General features: G+C 35.4%; 5 protein-coding genes across 6 annotated transcripts; 2 read left to right on the top strand and 3 right to left on the bottom strand.

Annotated features, from left to right (window-relative positions):
• The first annotated feature begins 787 nt into the window (after positions 1-787).
• LOC121752049 (uncharacterized protein At4g33100-like) lies at positions 788-3,293 on the top strand. 2 transcript variants are annotated; one of them, XR_006040235.1, is made up of 4 exons: positions 788-966; positions 1,099-1,183; positions 1,316-1,957; positions 3,060-3,293. XR_006040235.1 is itself a non-coding variant. In XM_042146931.1 (4 exons), exons 1-3 carry the CDS (start codon positions 875-877, stop codon positions 1,415-1,417), a joined length of 279 nt encoding a protein of 92 aa, XP_042002865.1. In that variant the 5' UTR covers positions 788-874; the 3' UTR covers positions 1,418-1,437; positions 3,060-3,293. The 2 variants fall into 2 exon arrangements, 1 of the variants encoding a protein (XP_042002865.1); XM_042146931.1 differs by having other exon boundaries at positions 1,316-1,437.
• Positions 3,294-4,382: 1,089 nt separating this feature from the next.
• Positions 4,383-5,770, bottom strand: LOC121751033 (probable WRKY transcription factor 50). The gene is made up of 3 exons (XM_042145736.1): positions 5,438-5,770; positions 5,206-5,341; positions 4,383-4,736 (listed from the first exon to the last, which is right to left on the bottom strand). Exons 1-3 carry the CDS (start codon positions 5,673-5,675, stop codon positions 4,610-4,612), a joined length of 501 nt encoding a protein of 166 aa, XP_042001670.1. The 5' UTR covers positions 5,676-5,770; the 3' UTR covers positions 4,383-4,609.
• Positions 5,771-9,550: 3,780 nt separating this feature from the next.
• Positions 9,551-13,262, top strand: LOC121750291 (25S rRNA (cytosine-C(5))-methyltransferase NSUN5-like). The gene is made up of 13 exons (XM_042144807.1): positions 9,551-9,824; positions 10,672-10,730; positions 10,837-10,887; positions 11,062-11,197; positions 11,284-11,369; positions 11,695-11,793; positions 11,905-11,958; positions 12,034-12,178; positions 12,276-12,337; positions 12,406-12,493; positions 12,577-12,657; positions 12,759-12,920; positions 13,029-13,262. The coding sequence occupies exons 1-13, from the start codon at positions 9,578-9,580 to the stop codon at positions 13,190-13,192; spliced, it is 1,434 nt and encodes a 477-aa protein (XP_042000741.1). The 5' UTR covers positions 9,551-9,577; the 3' UTR covers positions 13,193-13,262.
• Positions 13,263-13,530: 268 nt separating this feature from the next.
• Positions 13,531-14,229, bottom strand: LOC121750292 (17.3 kDa class II heat shock protein-like). Its single transcript, XM_042144808.1, has one exon. The coding sequence runs from the start codon at positions 14,160-14,162 to the stop codon at positions 13,689-13,691; it is 474 nt and encodes a 157-aa protein (XP_042000742.1). The 5' UTR covers positions 14,163-14,229; the 3' UTR covers positions 13,531-13,688.
• A 3,004-nt stretch (positions 14,230-17,233) lies between these two features.
• LOC121751641 (ankyrin repeat-containing protein BDA1-like) lies at positions 17,234-19,349 on the bottom strand. Its single transcript, XM_042146443.1, has 2 exons — positions 18,595-19,349; positions 17,234-18,221 (listed from the first exon to the last, which is right to left on the bottom strand). The coding sequence occupies exons 1-2, from the start codon at positions 19,231-19,233 to the stop codon at positions 17,403-17,405; spliced, it is 1,458 nt and encodes a 485-aa protein (XP_042002377.1). The 5' UTR covers positions 19,234-19,349; the 3' UTR covers positions 17,234-17,402.
• Between the last annotated feature and the right edge of the window lie 17 nt (positions 19,350-19,366).

Here is a 19,366-nt window from a genome sequence, read left to right as displayed (position 1 = left end):
TAAATAGATGATACTATTGTTTAATTTTATGGTAGTGAATGGTGAAGTGCATGTACAATTTTGCTCAAACATTTTTGTAATAATTGAGAACAAAAAAATCCATTAAACATATTCTTTTGATTCATATATTATGGAGTTTGATAAAATGATGCATTCCTTTTAATAAATAAGTTTTTTTATCGTATTTAATATTATTGTTTTTTTATTAGTCTCAACAAAATCACCATTCTCTATTTTTTGAATAGATATTTTTTTTCTTTATAAAATTATGGAGTACTTAATAATTTTATCTAAAATCTTGTTCATTTAAATACAACTCCAAAAGGAGTTTCGTATTTTCTTGGCTTCAGCCTTGGAAAAGTGGGATGTGTCGTGCGTGAGCTTCTGCTAGCGCCACGTGATTTTCTATTTCGTTCATTTAGCTACAAAAAAGAAGACATTTTTTGGCTTTAGCAAACAATAATTAATAATCGAAAATGAAGTACTGTTTTTTTGGGCAATATGGAAATAAATATTTAATGGTCTCAATCAATTAATTTCATGCACTTACATTGAATTTTAGGAAATTACAGAGACATGGACGGTTCATGATTCATATCTATAGGTCTAAAGAGATTCGATCAATTACCATATCAACCCGATTAGAATTTTTTTTTCATAGACTATTTTCAATAACATTGATATCAATCGACTCGAATCGGGTCGGTTCGGGTCGGGCCAGGCTTTAAATATTTTCGGCCCAATATATAGGCCGCACATAAAAATGCAGAAAAGTATTCAACGGAAAGATTAACACAAACATGATTGGAATAATAAAGCAATTTTCTAAGATCATTTATTTTCTAATAAAATTATAAAACTGTAATATTGGATAATGGGGATTTTGAGAGACAGTAATCGCTCCTCTTCTTCAGCAACTACACCTTGTGCCCATCTCAGAACTGCGTATCACAACTGCTTCAACCGGTAAAAATCCAATCTTTCTCTCGCTGCCATATTTGAATTTTCATTTTATACAATTGAATTTCAGAAAATTTGGAATTGGTTAGCCGCTGAGGGTTTTGATGACCTAATTTGGTTCCAACATTTTATGCACAGATGGTATTCGGAGAAATTCCTGAAAGGGCAGTGGGAGAAAGAAGGGTGCATTTCTGAGTGGGAGAAATACAGGGAGTGTTTATCTGTAAGCTTTTAATTTTCAGCAAGAATTCAATTATTTTGGGGTGAAATTGTGAAGTTGTGTGATGGTCGATGGAGTAGAGTAAATGGTTTTTTTTTTTAAATTTAATTTGTAAAAATTATATATTTTTTACAGCAACATTTGGATAATAAGCATCTAAGTAGGTTCTTGGAAGCTGATGTGGTGCTGGATTTGACTGATCAGGCTGAATTCAAGAGCAAAACTGGTGTTTCTTAGTGATTTTATTTCCTACTGAGGTGAATGCTGGATTTTCTTTGTAGCTTTTGTGGATTAGATCATTGATTAGAACTGATTGTGTAGTGTTTAGAAATTGTTATTTATCGTTTACTTGCTTTGTGTGATTTTGAGACCGTGAGCCTTGAAAGTGAGTTTGATGAGTTATATGTGAATGCTGGATTTTCTTTGTAGCTTTAGAAGTTGTTATTTATCATATTCCTGCTTTGTGTAATTTTGAGACCGTGAGCCTTGAAAATGAGTTGGATTCAAGTTATATCTTTTATAAGAAAGGAATATTAAGTTGTAAAGTTCGATTGTAGTACCATATCTAGGTAGCAAATGGTAGTTGAACGTAGGAGCATCTCATAGAATTCACACCACTTTATTCTTTTGAGACTTCAAAGACAATCTAGGTATCAAAACTTCATAGAGAGAGGAGCTGGTGTTTGGAGCCATGTTTGGTGGTGTTATATGGGAGTTTTCTTGCTGAAGAAATGGGAAAATTGGATTTTAATCTTATTCGAATAAGTTGACAAAAAGGTATGTTGTATTAGAAGGGATATGTTATTCAAGATTATAGATTCGAGATGTTAGATTGTTATATTCTTGGCCATGATTCTTATTTGTAAAGGTTAAATTTGTGATCAAGGCTGTTTAAGTGCTTCTATTCATACATTGTGACGATCATAATTTCGTTACTTGTAACTTTTCGTCTTACTGCTGCCATCTCTTTCGGAGATTGGGATGAAAAGAGAAGTGAAAACTATGTAAAAAGTCACACATAATCTTCTCATTTTACGCACGACACTAATTATCATAGAAGACGAGAACATTACCACGTTGCATGGAAAATTACATCATCTGCTACATTGATTCTTGTATTGTAGTCTGAAAATGAATCTGTCGCCCTGTACCTCTTCTATTTCTTCTTGACCACCCATTCTTCTCTGTTACTGGAGCCAAATAGTTTTGCAACTGCAGTGAAGAATGTTCTTCGATAGATCTTTTGCCATAAGTTAATTCATTATTGGTTTTATCAAACCTGAGTACCTATCCATTCTCTACTTCCATTCTTCGCTGCAAGTAAAGCGTTCTGTTAGATTTACTTCAGAATCCTTTAGATTTGGTTGGCAAGGGCATAGAAACTATAGACAGTCGTGCTGCACGATAGAATCACTTATATGCACTGAAAATGCAAATGAAAGAAAATTCAAATGGAGAAATTTGCTTTAAAGAATATATGATCGGAAAATCCCCTGAAAGTATAGGAGTAGATTCAAGTGAAGAAGTATCTAGTGATCCAGTCATCATCATTGACGTCCTACATTATAGCGCGTCTTAGTCTAGTATTTGCGAAAGAATAAAAACGAAAAAATTTATGAGGATGTCAGAATGTTCTCCAACCTGGTTATACCTGAAATAGATTCTTCCACCCAGAGATCTTTTTAAGAAGATCATGATACTTCTGCATATACTGTTTCAGATCAATAAAAATGAAACTCATTTGTGCAAAAACTGGTCATTTGTACTCAAATTGGGTAGGATTTTGTACCTCGAAATATCAATGGAAAATACTGTCATATGAAGCTTCCATTCCAAATGTGCTAACTAAAATCTGCTACAATGATCTCCACATTTGCAGCTGAAGATCCCGGCAAGGAAGAACAATTGCAGTTAGATCGAGCTCGGACAAAATTAACTGGCTCTGACTTAAAACTGATGTATGCATTGAGACATCTTATTAATGCCCAAGAACTGTTTCTGGTGACACAAGATTTCTGATGTTACATTTGACTTTGAGCTTATAGCATTAGCAGCATTCTTGGTTCTTAATATCAAATGTTTTATGCAAGGGAAAAAAGGAGTTCTTTCCGTTCATGAGCATCGTTGTAGTTTAGTCCACGTTACTTTTGTGTTGTTGATTTGCAAATTCGAGTAATCTGGGAGTTAGGATACTTCCGTGCTAAATACAGAGAATAGCAATCCACGGCCACAAGACCCGTACGTGAGAAATGTTATGCTACTAACTTTACGCGAATACCATTCATGAGCGACGTTGTGGCTTTGTCCCTGTTACTACTAGGGTTTTACGTGTATTTAATTTGATTCTAATACCTTACATTTATTAATAATATAATTAATGGTGATATGCTTTTCTCTTTTATTCATTCTTTTATACATAAAATGGTAAATTGAGCTTTGTAGTTTATAATTATTCAAACAATTAAGTTCTTACATATAACTCTAGTTATTCTCATTCAAATAATTGAATACTTACTAGTTAATCACAACAAAAACCCATATCCCACGTAGTATTAAATAATAGAGATAATTCTTTACCCAAAAAAAGAGATAATACCTATTTGAATTATCAATTTTGTCTCACTCGTATTAAGTTTGAAACGTAATATCCAATTTTATTTTTTATTTTTATTTTTTAAAAGAATAGATGTGTGTAGACTTGGTTTGTTAGTCTAGTGAAGTCTATGATGCCACGTCCAAACCTATCCTATCCTCATCACCAATTGTCAACATTCCATTTGACATTCGACTCTTGTAGTAAACGGATACATTTGAATCTGTTGATCCTTCATGATTTAAAGTAACTAACTACTAATATTTCTGACTTATTTCATTACATTACAATAATAACTAGAAAAAGATCTCTTTATTACCTTGGTCAGAGAATAGTTGGTTTGACCAACGAACTATCTGGGAAATGGACCTTCTTTCATTTTTTTTTTGAAAGGAAAAATTTTATTTTGTTCGCTTTTGAAAAACAAGGTTGCTGATTATAGATTAGTTCGTTCTGCATCACCAACAAAATCAACATGACTAATTGATCTCATCCAACTTAGTTGTAGTCATTTATTCAACTTGAACACCCAAAAAGTAGGACGTGTATTGAAAGATGAATGGAGTATAACTGCATAAGATATATAAATAGATCCACTACAAAGATTGATTTACCACTAAAACTTAATCAATCTCATATTTTATTTCATCAATGAGTATATCAGGCTAATTAACTACAAGTACAATGCTAGCATATGAAAAAAGCAAAATATCCTGCTTTTATCTACTTAGTTTACGCTGCCTTTTTGAGCTTCAGGTGATAAAGCTTTAAAAAAATCTAACTTGGATTCAACATTAATTTCATGAAAAATAAAGGTTAGATTGACTGATACAATCCTAAATTGTGGGACCTTCGTGGTTGTGGATTCCCTCGTAGGTTGTCACAACGTATCGTCGATCTTCTTTGTCCCTCTCCACTCTCTTCTTCACCGGACATCCTTCTACTGAGCATTTGTAGTAATTCCTGCATGATTATAAGATCCGATTTTCTTTTAGATATCGTAAAAATCACATTTTTAATAAGAACACCGTGTTCTATAAAATTAATTATATTAATGTGACTTCAACCCTAAAAAATTGCATGTGAATTCTTTGTAGATCCTCGTAATTGAGGGGTCAAAAATAGTTATTCATTATCTCAATAATATTTAAGGTTCTCGTTTGAACTATTTCCTATATATATGAAACAGATCAAATGAGATATGCTTATGTAAATGAGAAATGAGAAATGAGAAATGAGAATCATTCTCAGTCTTTTAATTACAAATATATGTAGGATGTAGAAAATTTGTATATTTATTCCTAGCATGATCTCTTGTTCATTGATTTTCACATGCTTGTTCGTCATTCTTATTTCTCACAAAAAATCCAATTTTAATTGAATTGTTATCCTAATATATATATATATATATAACACATATTTATAAACCTACCTTGGATTAGGGCTATTTTTCACCATCTTCTTGCCATACTTTCTCCATTTGTATCCATCAATCAATATCTCAATTTCTGATTTAGTCTTGAAAGCAACTTTCTCTCCTCTCCCTTTCCTCTCCCACCCAATCTCTCCTGATAAACAAAACACACAACAAAATTCATCACACAACATTGTGATAAAATATTTGATGCTATATATGTAAAATCTTGCTTAATTAATTTGCTCACTGTTGATCGTAGCATCCCCGGAGAAGCTACTCGTGTCCCTGGATTCAGCCTCGTGCTGGCTAGGCATGTAGCCCATCAGATGAGAAAATGAGGAAAAATCCGCGGAAACATAATCAAACCAATCATCAATGTTGGAAAAATCCGAGGCCTCAAAGCCTGGCTCGTGGCCACGAGCAAGTGCTGAGGAGTGCCCGGAGCCGAAGATGTCTGTGTTGTTGTAGTTATCAGCCATGATCATAGAGTTTGTGCAAGGGGAATTGGTATATTAATACTTTGTGTTTGTGTGTGTTTTTGGTGAGCTTCTTGTTATGGGGAGAGAAATTTCTTGGTTGCTGCTTGAGACTTGATAAGTAGTGGTGGCTAAGGTAATGCAATGGACCATCTTAATTGTCTTTGTGATTATGACCTTTTGTATTGTGATGTGAAGTATTTGTGTTTTACTAGCCATTGAAATTCACCATCCCTCTTATTTAGGGCATCCACAGTGGTGCGGATGTCCCGGCGGACATCCCAAAAACACCTTCTGCCATGGTATAACGATTTCTCATTGCATTGCCACGTCATAAGGACATCCCACTGCACAGTGACGGACATCCCTTCGGACTTCCCATAATAATAATAAAAAAATAATAAAATAATCGGGACGTCCGCGCGGACGTCCGTGGGGTCAACGCAATGGCGAACGTCCGCAAGGACGTCGCCACGGACGTCCCGGGAACGCCGCGGAACTCCGGTGTCCGCAGCGGACGTCCGTATCCGCGTCACCTTTGCACAATGGCGGACGTCCCGCGTGGACGTCCGGCACGCCGGTCGGACGTCCGCCGGGACGGGCGCCATTGCGGATGCTCTTAGGCAAACAAATACTCTTAAAGATCTCACTGCAAGGTGGATTCGAACCCGAAATCTTTAATATCAAATATAAATCACTTTATTATTAGACCAACCTTTACACCTATCCCACTTGTTATTACTTCTTCCGTCTTATGTTAGTCAATTCATTTTTTTATTTAGTACTAGTACTATGTTTTAAGTTAAATTGTTTTTTCTTTTTCCTAAAACTTCTTTTTACTTAATTTGCTAAACATCATTTTTAAAAATATAGCGCCCGAAAGATACGTCCCATTAAATTTAGGACATACTATGAACTATTTCTTATAATACAATTATTAGAATAACGATTTTTATCATGGATTTTGGATTATCTTAAGTTGTCATGTCATACAATATTATGTATGAAAGCTATGGTAAAATTCTATTTATGATAAACTTGATTTAAATAGCGTTAGTTAGAATAGAATTCGAGACTCTTAGTCACACGGTAGTTTGTGAATCATTTTAATTTTTCTCATGTATTTTTACTTTTCTATAATCAATTTCAGTTTCTTGAATTTGATTTCAATTTTTTATTCGTCAATCAAAGTTTGTTATATGTATTTAAAATCAGGTTTCGTTTTGTATTTTATAATTGATTCTTTAGATTATTGTAATTCACAATTATATATATACGGTATATGGTTTTTAAGATCAATTTTTTTTGGAAACAATATTAATCACGATCCATAATATTAGTATAAGTTTATTAATGGAATTTTGAGTGAAATTAATACTTAATATTAGGACAGATGTACGACCCGGCCCGGCCCGGCCCCAATGAATGCTGCCTAACATGAAGTTGATTGGTGTGAAGTGTAAAATGGGCATATGAAGGATGACCTTGTGCGTAGACTTTTTGATTCTCTGTTCCTATATGGGTAATTATGCTTGTGGTCTCGTGCTCAAGACCGAGAACCCTCGTTTCATACAAGCGGGCCATACGAGTTGCGTGGTTAGGAAGGAGACGATCTAGCACCGTGATACAAATTGGCAATGTTTTTGATAAAAATTTAGTGGTCCAAACATATTTTTACCTTTTAGTTAATCATAATTACAGAAAGAGCAAAATGAAACATGATTATATTTAAAATAGAAATCTCGAATGAAGGCCAATTGACTAGATCTGACTTCTGAAGTCAATTCTTATTTTTCATGTAATCATATTAGACGTGTAAGCATACTTTTATTGTTCTATATTTTGCATGTAAATGGGCGACGTGGCACGAAATGTGGTGTGAAAATGAGGGGTAAGATTATGAAAATCAATTAAAAGAATCCAAATGTCCGCTTAAAAAAATTCAAAAAATTGAAGTAGTCAAATATAATGCACATGAATCCCCTATAAATCGATATCTTTTTTTTTTTATCTAGAATGGAGAAGCAAAACATTCAATTATTTCAAAATAATGTCAATTTTATATTTTTATGATTTTTGGGCCTCAGTGGAAAGAAATATAAGTACTAAATTATTATTATTATTATTATTATTATTATTTGTTATTATTAACGTGATTGAAATTTACCACAATAATATTGTTTTTACTAAAAAAACAAAGTACGTATTACGAAAAATACAACTTAGGTTTTTTTCGAATAAGCAAAGTCACACGATAAAATATGATAATTAATTAATTATCTTTGTTTTAGTATATAGATAAGTACTCCTATTATATATGTGCTCATTGATGATGTTAGGTACAAAATATGATATCGAGGAAAGACATACTAGTAGTAGTATACAATGAAAAATATACTAACGTCATTCAAAAAGGATATTCCGGTAAATTTAGATTATTGTACTATTTCGGAATTTTCTCGGAAAAAGATGTGCTTAGATTCACATAATTAATCATAAATTTAAATTTATGATATCGTATTGCCATTTAATTAGTAGTAGTGTTTGACTTCCTTTCTTGGATATATAGTTAATCTTTCTATGATGCCAAAATTGTTGGCAATATTAAATTAAACATTTCTAGATACAATTTTTTTTTTCAATAAACAATTGTTCTACGTGATAGGTAACTTGTGATTAAACGTATTATCCAATTTATTAAAGACCAGATTAAGTAAGACTAATTTACAAAACAATGGGCAAAATGTATTACCGTTTTAGCAAATAAAGAATGCAACATCTTAATTTAGCCGTCTAGAGAAGATTCACAGAATATCGAGAACATGAATTCAGAATAAATTTTTTATTCTATTCACACTTTCAAGTTGTATATAATAAAGTATAAGAATTCGTTTGAAGTCATGCTATGATGTTATCTTTATCTATGAGTATGAATTGAAAAAAATATATAAAAGAGGCCAATTTGTCAGTAAATTCATTAATTTTCTTTAAAATATAATTTTGCATATCAACTTTAAAATATGCTTGTAAATTACTAAATTATTTATATATTTGTTACGATTTTAAAAAATTAGAACAAATCATTAGTTTAATAACTTATAAATAAATTTAAAATTGGTATGCAGAATCATAATTTGACAATAATTTAAAGTCACATATAGATAACCCTTATAAAACAATACTCCATATACCACGCAAAGTTGATTTCAATATCCATATTTTATAAATGATAATTTCTCCAATGTTATTTAAGAATATGACCCAATACATACCAATTTACCCAAAATTGAAGTTCACAATGTGCATGAGAACTCAAGAAGAAATATTATACGTATGTTTACTTGACTTAGTTGGGCAGTCCCCAAAGAGTAAGAGGAATAAAATTCAACGTCAATAGGGAATATGTGATGCCAAAATTGAAGACCATTTCTACTTAGATTTTTTGGTTTAGGTCATACATAATCATAATATAACATACTTCTTACTTATGTTATGTATTTAATTTTATTTTACTTGTGAGAACTAGTCAATGTTTCTAGCCCATTTCCAACTACAAATTACAATTGCATAAATAATCAACAATTTTAAATTGGTAAAAAAAAGGTACAAAAAATTATAAGTTAATTAAGTTAATATATTCCATCACAATTTCTTACATTTAATCTTCATTTAGGCCATTTTTATTAATTAAATTATTAATGAAATTTTTTATACTTATGTAAACTTAAAATTTTCATATCCATTTAATAACATAAAATGAAGTAATAAACCTCACCCGACTATCCAACCAAAAGCGGAAAAGAAAAGAATCAAAATCGCTAATTTCCAAATATTTCTGAAATGAAACAAAAGTAGCGACTTTAGCTGAAACAAAACCCTAGGCTAAACCCAACTAAATCAAACCGATAGCAATGGCGCGGAGAAAACCGATTACTGCCAAAAAACCGGCGGAGAAGGATGGGAAGCCGGCGGGGAAGAGGCAGAGCAACGCCGAACGGTCGGCTTACTTCGCCCGGAGAGAAGCCGCTAAGGTGTTGCGCAGCGCGCTCCAGGGCGATGCTCGGCGGCGAGCCATTGGCTCAATTAAATCGCTCGTTTACGGCCCCTCCGTTAGGAACAAGAAGGCTACATTTGCTCTGGTTTGCGAAACTCTCAAACGTATATTAGCAGCACTTCTTCAATTTAATCGTGCATTTACTCAAGCAGAATGTTCATTTCTGGTATAGTTACTATTATAGTAGGACAGAACGAGCCAATAACTCGTTTGCTTGCTGTTAATCTATTATGATTTATCACGTTGTGGTAAATCTCAATTCGAGCTGGTTAGATTTCATATCCGTTGACATGAGATCAATGCAGTATACTATCATGTTGTGGTTGAGCTCGCTTGGAGCTGGTTAGACTTCGTAATTGTTGACATGATATTAGTGCTGTAGATATTATTATTATTTGGTTAAGCTCGATTTTAGTTGGATAGACTTTGTATTTCTGGATATGACATCTGATGCTGTAGATAATCAAGTTGTGGTTATGCTCAGCTCAACTGGGTTAGACTTGGTAGCTGTTGATATGAGATGTAATGCTGTAGATTGTCATGTTGGGATTGAGCTTAATTTGAGTTGGTGAGACTTCGTATTTATGTACATGTCATCTAATGGTTTAGATTATAAAGTTGTGGTTATGCTGGATTCGAGTTGGATAGACTATGCGCTTATTGATATGAAATGAAATGCTGGAGATTATTGAACTGTGATTAAGCTCAATTCTAGGTGATTAGACCCTATACTTGTTGATATTGCATTAGCACTGTATATGGCTGAGCTGTGATTAAGCTCAATTTGAGTCGGCCAAACTTCGTGTTTGTTTTTTATGATGTGGAAATTGTAATGCTGTAGATATCAAGTTGTGATGAGCCCAATTTCAAAATATTAAGTAGACGCACGTTCTTTTGAGGTCGGTTTGATATGCTGAGAAGTTAACTTAAAATGAGTTTTTTGATTTGCAGATCTCGCAGTTATTAAGGAGGTTATGGAAGAGGCAAATGTTGTAAGTTCCAAATGGAAGGTACAGCTACTTGAACAGATATTGATGTGATTATGTGAATGATGTATTTGTTGCAATGCAGTTGATATTTTGTTAACTTCATATTAATTTTTCTTTTGCTCCACAGAAGCAGAATGACCTATTGTATATCATTGCATATGATCTACTTTTTGGACAGGTAAACTATTATGCCACTTCTTTTGGCCCACTTATAGCAGTATATGAAGTTTTGATGTTATTTGTATTGAAGTTAATTTGTTTATGCTTGCATGCCTCAATCAGTCAAGTTGTCTGTATTCATCTTGTTTTACTGCATCCACACGTATAGATCTTGAATATATGTTTTTTCTAGCAAGATTTATTAACTGGTGACGCTGAGAAGCATCTGATGTCAAAGAAGAATGCATTGCAATCAGCTCTATCACGGATTTTGAAGCGCAAGGGACTGAAAAATGTGGCAGACTTGATGGCTCTTGATAAAACGTCTGGTGTGTGTTTCTTACAACATTTTATACTTTGTGCCATGCCTAGTTTTGGAAATCTTACATTAATTCCTACTGTCTGATTTTTGCAGAACTACAGAAACCTCGTTATGTTCGAGTTAATACTTTAAAGACCGACACTGAATCTGTCATAAGCGAATTAAGAAAACAATATGTGGTATGTTCTTTAAACTGGTGAGACGAACTCATTCTGCAGTCCAATCCACTTATATAATTATACACGGCATGCCTTCATGGGTCGTGCAGAACCTCTGATTTCTTGGTCTGCCGATTAAGAAGATATGTTAAGCAACCGAATTTCACATGAAAAAATTATACTTGAGGCCATTTGGCAAGGTTGGAGAATCTTGATAGGAGTGAACGATCATTGCATATAATAAGGTGGCGAGAATAGCATTCTAGATTTCGAAACTTGAGGAGTTTGTGTATCATATTTTTGTAAATTATGATGCCGTTTCTTTGATTGTTTCTCTATCGTTCAGGTCCAAGAGGATGACACAGTCCCAGATTTACTGATCCTCCCACCAGGTGCTGATTTACACAATCATCCTCTAGTAAAAAATGGAAGTGTTTTTCTGCAGGTTATTTACTCTCAAGATTCTCTAAATATCAGTCCTATAGCCCATTGTGAAATTCCTGTAGAAAATATATAAATTGTCCGAACCAGCACTGTGAAAGTCTATCATTTGCAGGGTAAAGGAAGCTCCATGCCTGCTGTAGCCCTTGATCCTAAACCCGGGTGGGAGGTATATTACTCAAAGTACCTCCATCTTCGTATGTAATCTTACATAATTTAACTATACAAATCCGCTTTCATGAAGGTTATCGATGCTTGTGCAGCTCCTGGGAACAAAACCGTCCACCTTGCTGCTCTCATGAAGGGCAAGGGTAAGATCATTGCTTGCGAACTCAACAAAGAAAGAGTCGAGCGCTTGAAGAATAATGTCAAACTCTCTGGCGCAACAAGTATCCTTCGAAATACTTTATTTCCCTCCATCTCTCTGTTACATATCATACAGTTAAATATAGCTAATTCGAGACTGTTTAACTTAACTACACATAGATGTGAAAGTTAAGCATGAAGACTTCTTAAACCTTGATCCTACCGATCCCTCACATTCCAAGGTAATCTTGGAATTTCATCATCTCAGATGCAAAATTCTTTCAAATATATCACCGTTCTCGGTCTGCAGATTCGAGCTATACTTTTGGATCCATCATGCTCTGGATCTGGGACTGCTCTTGACAGATTAGATCATCTACTTCCATCGCACAATGCAGGTGACATTTTCACCTCTTTTAACTGTAATGTTACAAATTCCGGCATTAATACAATGTGATCTATTTGTTGATTTCTTTACCAGATGGGTCTGGTAATGCCGACTTAACGCGGCTGCGCAAGCTTGCTGCTTTCCAGAAGAGGGTCCTGGAGCATGCGTTGTCTTGTAAGGCCATCGATGTGCTTGTTCATTGGTCATTATTTTGTGTTGCAATATGCAAAATTTTCCATAAATATTTAGATTGTGTTATAAAATTGCGAATACAGTCCCAGCAGTGGAGAGAATCGTTTATAGTACATGTTCAATACATCAAATTGAAAACGAAGATGTTGTCAACTCTGTTCTGCCTCTCGCATCATCTCATGCCTTCAATCTCGAGACGCCCTTCCCTCAGTGGCCTCGCCGCGGTCTCCCTACATTTGATAGCTGTAAGTTCTCTACTCAAGCCTGCCTTCGTTGGATGGAAAACGTCTTACCAACTAAGATACACTTCATCGTCAATATATTCTACATGGCAAAATTTTCCTTTTCTACAGCTCAACATCTGCTGCGAACGGATCTAGTAGAAGATAAAGAAGGGTTTTTCGTTGCTCTGTTCGTAAGGAGAGAGAATTTAGAAGATCGTCGTCGGAAAAAGCAGCGCAGAACTCAAAGGAAACCTCTCAACTTCTTTGTTGCTAGACTTCTTAAATTGGTTTAAACTCTTGCGACTTAATTTTCCCCCAAATTTTTATTATTATTTATTTTAATATAACTATTTATTTTTCTTATATATATTTCCGTTTTCGTTCAAATACACATATTTTTATAGATTTTTATTCCAATCCACTACTAATAATTTAGCAGACACATTTTAATTAAAATACAAAATCAGTTATAAAATAGGTTCTGTTATTAGGTACTTTTTTGCTGCTGTTGCCTTTTTGATTCATTTTTGATTCATAAATTCAAGATGATAGAATATACTACTACTAGTAAGTAAATTTTCACATTGTATCACAATTTCAGTTTTCAACAGTATTAAAAGAACAAAATCACTAGAAACCAAAATCATAGTCATGATATTTAGGAGGTGTGTCCGGTACATTAATAAGCCAGAGAAAACATTAAAAAATAAAACTGATCATACTCGACATCAAAATGATTAGAATGATCATTATTAAAGACTCCCATTCTTAGCTTATCACCTCCACCCCTCACGCAATCTTAACCTCAATAGTCTTGGGCTTCTTGGGCTGCGGCGGCGGCAGCTTTGCCACCGTAACAGTGAGCACCCCATCTTGGCAAACCGCAGAGATCTTATCGGTGTTGGCATTCTCCGGCAGCACAAACTTCCTCATAAACTTGCCGATCCTCCGCTCCATCCTCACATACTTGGCCCCTTCCTCCTCCTCCCTCTTCCTCTCACCACTGATATTCAGCACATTGTCCTCCTCCACCTGCACCTTGATGTCGCCGGACTTGAGCCCCGGCATGTCGATCACGAACACGTAGGAGCCCGGATACTCCTTAACGTCGGCCGGCGTCGCCGCCATGGCCTTGGCGTCGCGGACGTAGGTCCGGGTGGGGCCGCCGGCAGATTTAGCGGCGTCGCTGCCGTCCTCTTCGTTGAGCATTTGGTGGAGGGTGTGAAGGAGGGGAGCGTCCAATCCCATTAGCCTCAAATCCATTTCTTCTTGATCTTTCAAATTGGGGGATAACTTTTTTTTCGCTTGAGATGATGTTGAGAAGAGTGGGGAGGTGTGTGGTAGATATAGGGTTGGGGTGGAAGGTTAGAGAAGTTTCTGGAGAGAGAGAGAGTCTCTCGTGCTCTCTAGAAGAATGGATATTGCTCTAGAATGTGCATGTTCGCTGACGTGGCGACATTTGCGTAATTTGAATTTCCCTAGATATTTAATTCATTTTTTAGCCTCTATTTTCTCAAACTGTTACTATTCGATACTAATTTAGAGTATTTTTTTTTTCTTTTTAAAAAATTGTCAAATTAAAATTTCATCTTAGCTTCTAATTGCTAGTAACAAACTATCATATGTTACTAAAATATTTTGAATGCAAATAATTAGTAGTAGCACATTTTAAATCTTGTGTCCCTATTTCCCTACAATATTCCAAAATCAAGATAATTAGATGAATCCCATGAAACTAATTCATTGATATATTCTTTTATAAAGCAAATCGCCTTCAATGTGCTTTTTAGTGATTAGGGTGAAAAAAGTGCTCGAAATTAATTGACACATCTGTCAATTATGATTTTTTTTAGAACGCGTTAATTTGTAGCATTCCTTATTTTTAACTAGGATATCAAAAATAAGGATGCTTTATAAAGAATATATCATATATTTAAAAATATAAATAAACGTTCTTAATTACTAAAGAATTCTTAGTAGCAGTTCTCTTTATTAATGATATAGCTAGTATTCCTTAAAGCATTCCTTATTTTGGAACATATCGTATATACTCCGTTAAGAAAAATGAAATGAACATCTTTAATTGAATAAAATAAAGTTGTTGGAATGATACATAGAGTGTGCTTCAATGAATAAATCTACTCTGCGCAATCCTAAATGAAATTGTGATAAAAGTAGAAAATATTATTCCATTAATATTCCGAAATTTAACACACAAAATTCACAATAACCAAAATTCTTTATCACAACATTTCATTTCATCAAAAAGACAAAAAAACACACATGAGAGAATAGCAGCGGCTATGGCGAGAGAACCAGCGAGGAGTTAGGGACTGACGGTAGGCAGCACCCCACGGCTGAAGCACGACGGACACGGCGGCGTTGGCTGAACTGCCACAGTCGAGCTTCATATCCGATTCGCGATGAGGAAGGAGACCAACACTGCGTGCCGCCGCTCACCGAAGACGGGCTAGGCTGTCCCAGAGGCGCTGCGGTGAGGTTGAGAGAGAGAGGGCAATTAGGAAAAGAGGAGGGAGACGCCTCACCGCCACACGTCGGCGATGGACCAGACGAGAAGAGAGGCGAAGTAGCGGCTGTGGTGAAACAGAGAGAGTTTTGGCAGAATGGGGGTAGAGGAGGAGCGCTGACTTGAGGGGGGTAATTACATGTTTCATACAAAATGTTTTACCTTTGTTTCAATTTAGTACAAATAGTATTAAGTTTACATATTTCATACAAAAAGTTTACTTAGTGTTCCAAAATAATACATTCCGTTATGTCCCTACTAACACCGTTACTTCCAATTATATCATACATACAAAAAGTTTCATCAATGTTTCAAATTTGTACAAAAAGTTTTAAATTAAAACTTTACATTAATTATTTCAAATACACTTATTTTTATTACTCACAAAACTGAAAAACATAGAGAAAAAAAATCACCACTTTTCACCATCTAATTAGCGAATTGCATTTTATTGTCGAAGCTTCCTCATATAACAATGGAGAATAAAACTAAAAATACATTGAATCTCTTTTGTAAAAAATAAATATTAACTTATTGAGTGTTTGAAGCTCAAATTAGCCATTTTGTAAAGATGAAATATGGATTTATTATATTTTTTGTTCTATAAAAAAATACAATAAAAAATAGAGTATATTGAGAGACGGATTTTTTTGAACCACGATCAATTGCTGGAAGAATTGATATTGACTGTTATTTTTTTAGAGTGATTAATTGTATTAAATCTCTAATTATTCTTTTATTATGATGATAAGTTGGACAAATTGTAAACTAACTAACGGTGTTTAAAATATTTAACGGAATGCATTAATTTAAAACACTAATGTAACTTTTTGTATGAAATATATAAACTTAATACTATTTGTACTAAATTGAAATAAAGGTAAAAATTTTGTATGAAACATGTAATTACCCCACTTGAGGGAGGAGGGATGCTTCATTAATTTCAGTTTGAGAGGAAGAAAAACAACGAGAATAATATTTTTTTGTTGAATAATAGTATATTTTATTTTCTGGTAAATTAAATAAATTAATTATAACTTTTTAATTTAGTCAAAATAGGTTTAATTAGCGTTGATCGTCAATTTTTTACAGCTCCATCCAAAATGAACTAAATTCGGACCGTTTTCAGTTGTTCAGGATGCAATAATTCAAAAGATAATGTTCTTGACTAAAATCATAAAATCGTCATATGTTCAGGACCACAAATGATCTTTACTCTACTGTTAATTAACATAGGATGGGTGTATGGGGAGATTGCTACATTGTTCTTTTGTTCTCAAGAACGATCGAGAATAGAGGGAATTAAATATTATGTTAATCACATGTATGTCCATCGGCACACAAGATTAAATACTTGGACTGAGTAGTAGTAATTGTTAGCAAATAAAACAATTTTTTGTAAAATATCCATTGGCAAATTATGTGAGTAGTATAGTATTGTTAGCAAATAAAACAAATACTAGTAATATGTTATGAAAAGAGAAAGGAAAACACTATATAACTATATAAGTATTATAAGAAGAATGAAAGAATATGAGTGAAAATGTTAATGAAATTGATAGATAATTTTTACTAGTATACAGTATTAATTTAATGATAAAATATGATTGAAATGAGTTATCGAATATGAGGAGAAATCTTTATCATTATCATATATATAGTGGAGTGATAAAATTGAAATGAGATAATGAATGAGAAATGGATCAAAATTACAAAATGAAATAGTAGTGGAGAAATGGAGTAATTAGTTTTAAGTTGAATCTCATAGTATATATGTTTGGAGTGATTGGATTGATGGGAATAATGGTTCCAAGATAAGAAGCCGCAAGTTTAATTTTTGACAATCCTTGAATCAATGCAAATATACAGAAAGAAAGATGGCATATTCCCTTTAAAAATCAGCTTGCAAATATACAACAAAAACATGAAGCAACACAAGATCAAAGCATACTAATCAAACCACAGCCATCAATATATCAAAGCTCATCCTCTTCCTCCTCATAAACAATCACCTCTCTCTCCTTCTCCTCAGCATACCCATACTTCCTCATCACATACAACACCGCCCTTGTCATATTTCCGATGAACACGACCGCCATCAGCACCAGCCATAGGATCACCGACACCCTCGCCACGTGGTACACCGTGTTCTCCACGTGCTTGGGCGTCATGTTGATCAACGTGACAAAGTACGTGAGCGTCTGGGCCGATATCGCTATCCACATTGTCACCATCTGGGTCCACATCCACCTCCTCCGCCTCATCGGGAGCCCACTCACCTGCAGCAAGATTATGCTCAGGGACGCGAGGAATGCGATCGTGTTGAACACCATGTATTGCCCGTACTTGTCCGGGAGCGTGTAGGCCATCACGGACTGCCCCGCCTTGTGGGCCCTGTCCGCCCGGGCCGTCCCATTAGGGTTGCCCGCGAAGTCTCCCTGCCAGACTCCGCCTGGCGGGGAGAGGCCGGCTTGGAATGCCACAGTGGCCGTGAGGGAAGCGACTATCATCACCGCACTCCTCTTCCGCCCCAGCCAGTCCGTGTGCTTGTGTTTCTTCGGCTGCATATTCGTGGAGAGCTTAGACGACGATGGTTTGATGCTTTTTTTCGAGCTTTGTGATGCTGCATTGCGATTGGTTATTGAAGAAGCATTGTGTTGATGTTCTAGACATTGCTTGATCTCCAAATCCCTCAAATCTCCTGGGTTTTGTAGAAGCAGATCAAGGGCTGTCAACCCGGCTGCGTTTCGTGCTCCGTTTTCTATTCTCGTGTTATCGATCAAATACTCGACAATCTGCAGATATATATATGCATAAACACAAGATGTTTAGCGATAGGTTTTCTATTCTCGTGTTATCGATCAAATACTCGACAATCTGCAGATATATATATGCATAAACACAAGATGTTTAGCGATAGGGTTGATAGCTCGTCTAGGGATAGAATTCTATGAATAAAAATGCTGAAGATTAACTTGTTCGGATATTTCTCAAAATTACTCGAGATTAACTATTCTAGTAAATTCACCATCTATATTCAATTACTAGATGCTAACAAACTCAACATTAAATTCAATTTAACCCTACCAAATTCGCCGTTAAAGTCAGTTTAATCCTATTAAGCCCAAAAAAGAAGCTAAAATTAAAAAAATTAAAAAAATCACAAACCTCAAGCTGTTTCTTCTCAACTGCGAGATGAAGAATAGTGTTCCCATTCCGATCCTTCCAATTCACCAATCGATCATCTCCTCCCTCCAAAAACTGCAGTATCACCTTCATCGCTTCCACCCGATTATACTTCACACAGAGATGCAAGCAGCTATCTCCTCCGCCGGTAATCGCCGCCGGATCCGCCTTCAGCAGCTCCTCCAGCACCGCCGTCCGACCCTTGATCGCAGCCAGATGCACCGGATTCCTCCCCTCCCCGTCGCGGGCGCCGCACATCGATGAATCCGTCGATACCAGCTCCTTCACCATCTCCGCATCCCCCTTCGCCGCCGCCAGATGAAGCGCCGACGAGCCGCTTGAGCTCAGCGATTTCGAGAGCTCCGGGTTTGCGCTGAGAAGCTTCTTCGCGAATTCTAGGTGGCCTAGGAGCGCCGCCGCGTGGAGAGGATTTTCAGGAGTGGTAGAGATCTCCGGCGATTGGAGAATTTGCGGGTTTTCCTTTAGGATTTGCGATAGGAGCTGCACCGATCCGCTCATTGCTGCTTCGTACAGGTTTTTGAGCTGAATCTGATTCTTCTGATCATCTTCTTGTTGTTTATCTTGATCTAGCAATCTCAGCAGCTCCATTTTTTCTCTCATTACGCAGTGTTCAACGCGCACAAATTCGATTGAAGAATTTTGGGGGAATTTTGTTCCCTTTAGGCCGCCAATTTGGGCTATAGAGTCAACGTTATGCAGAATATAAATTAGGAGTAATTAAGATAATTATTCG

The sequence above is a fragment of the Salvia splendens genome, chromosome 10, assembly GCF_004379255.2.
Source record: "Salvia splendens isolate huo1 chromosome 10, SspV2, whole genome shotgun sequence".
In the NCBI taxonomy this organism is placed as follows: Eukaryota; Viridiplantae; Streptophyta; class Magnoliopsida; order Lamiales; family Lamiaceae; genus Salvia; species Salvia splendens.
Note: the sequence above shows the minus strand (reverse complement) of the source record. Positions and strands in the feature narration are given on the sequence as shown.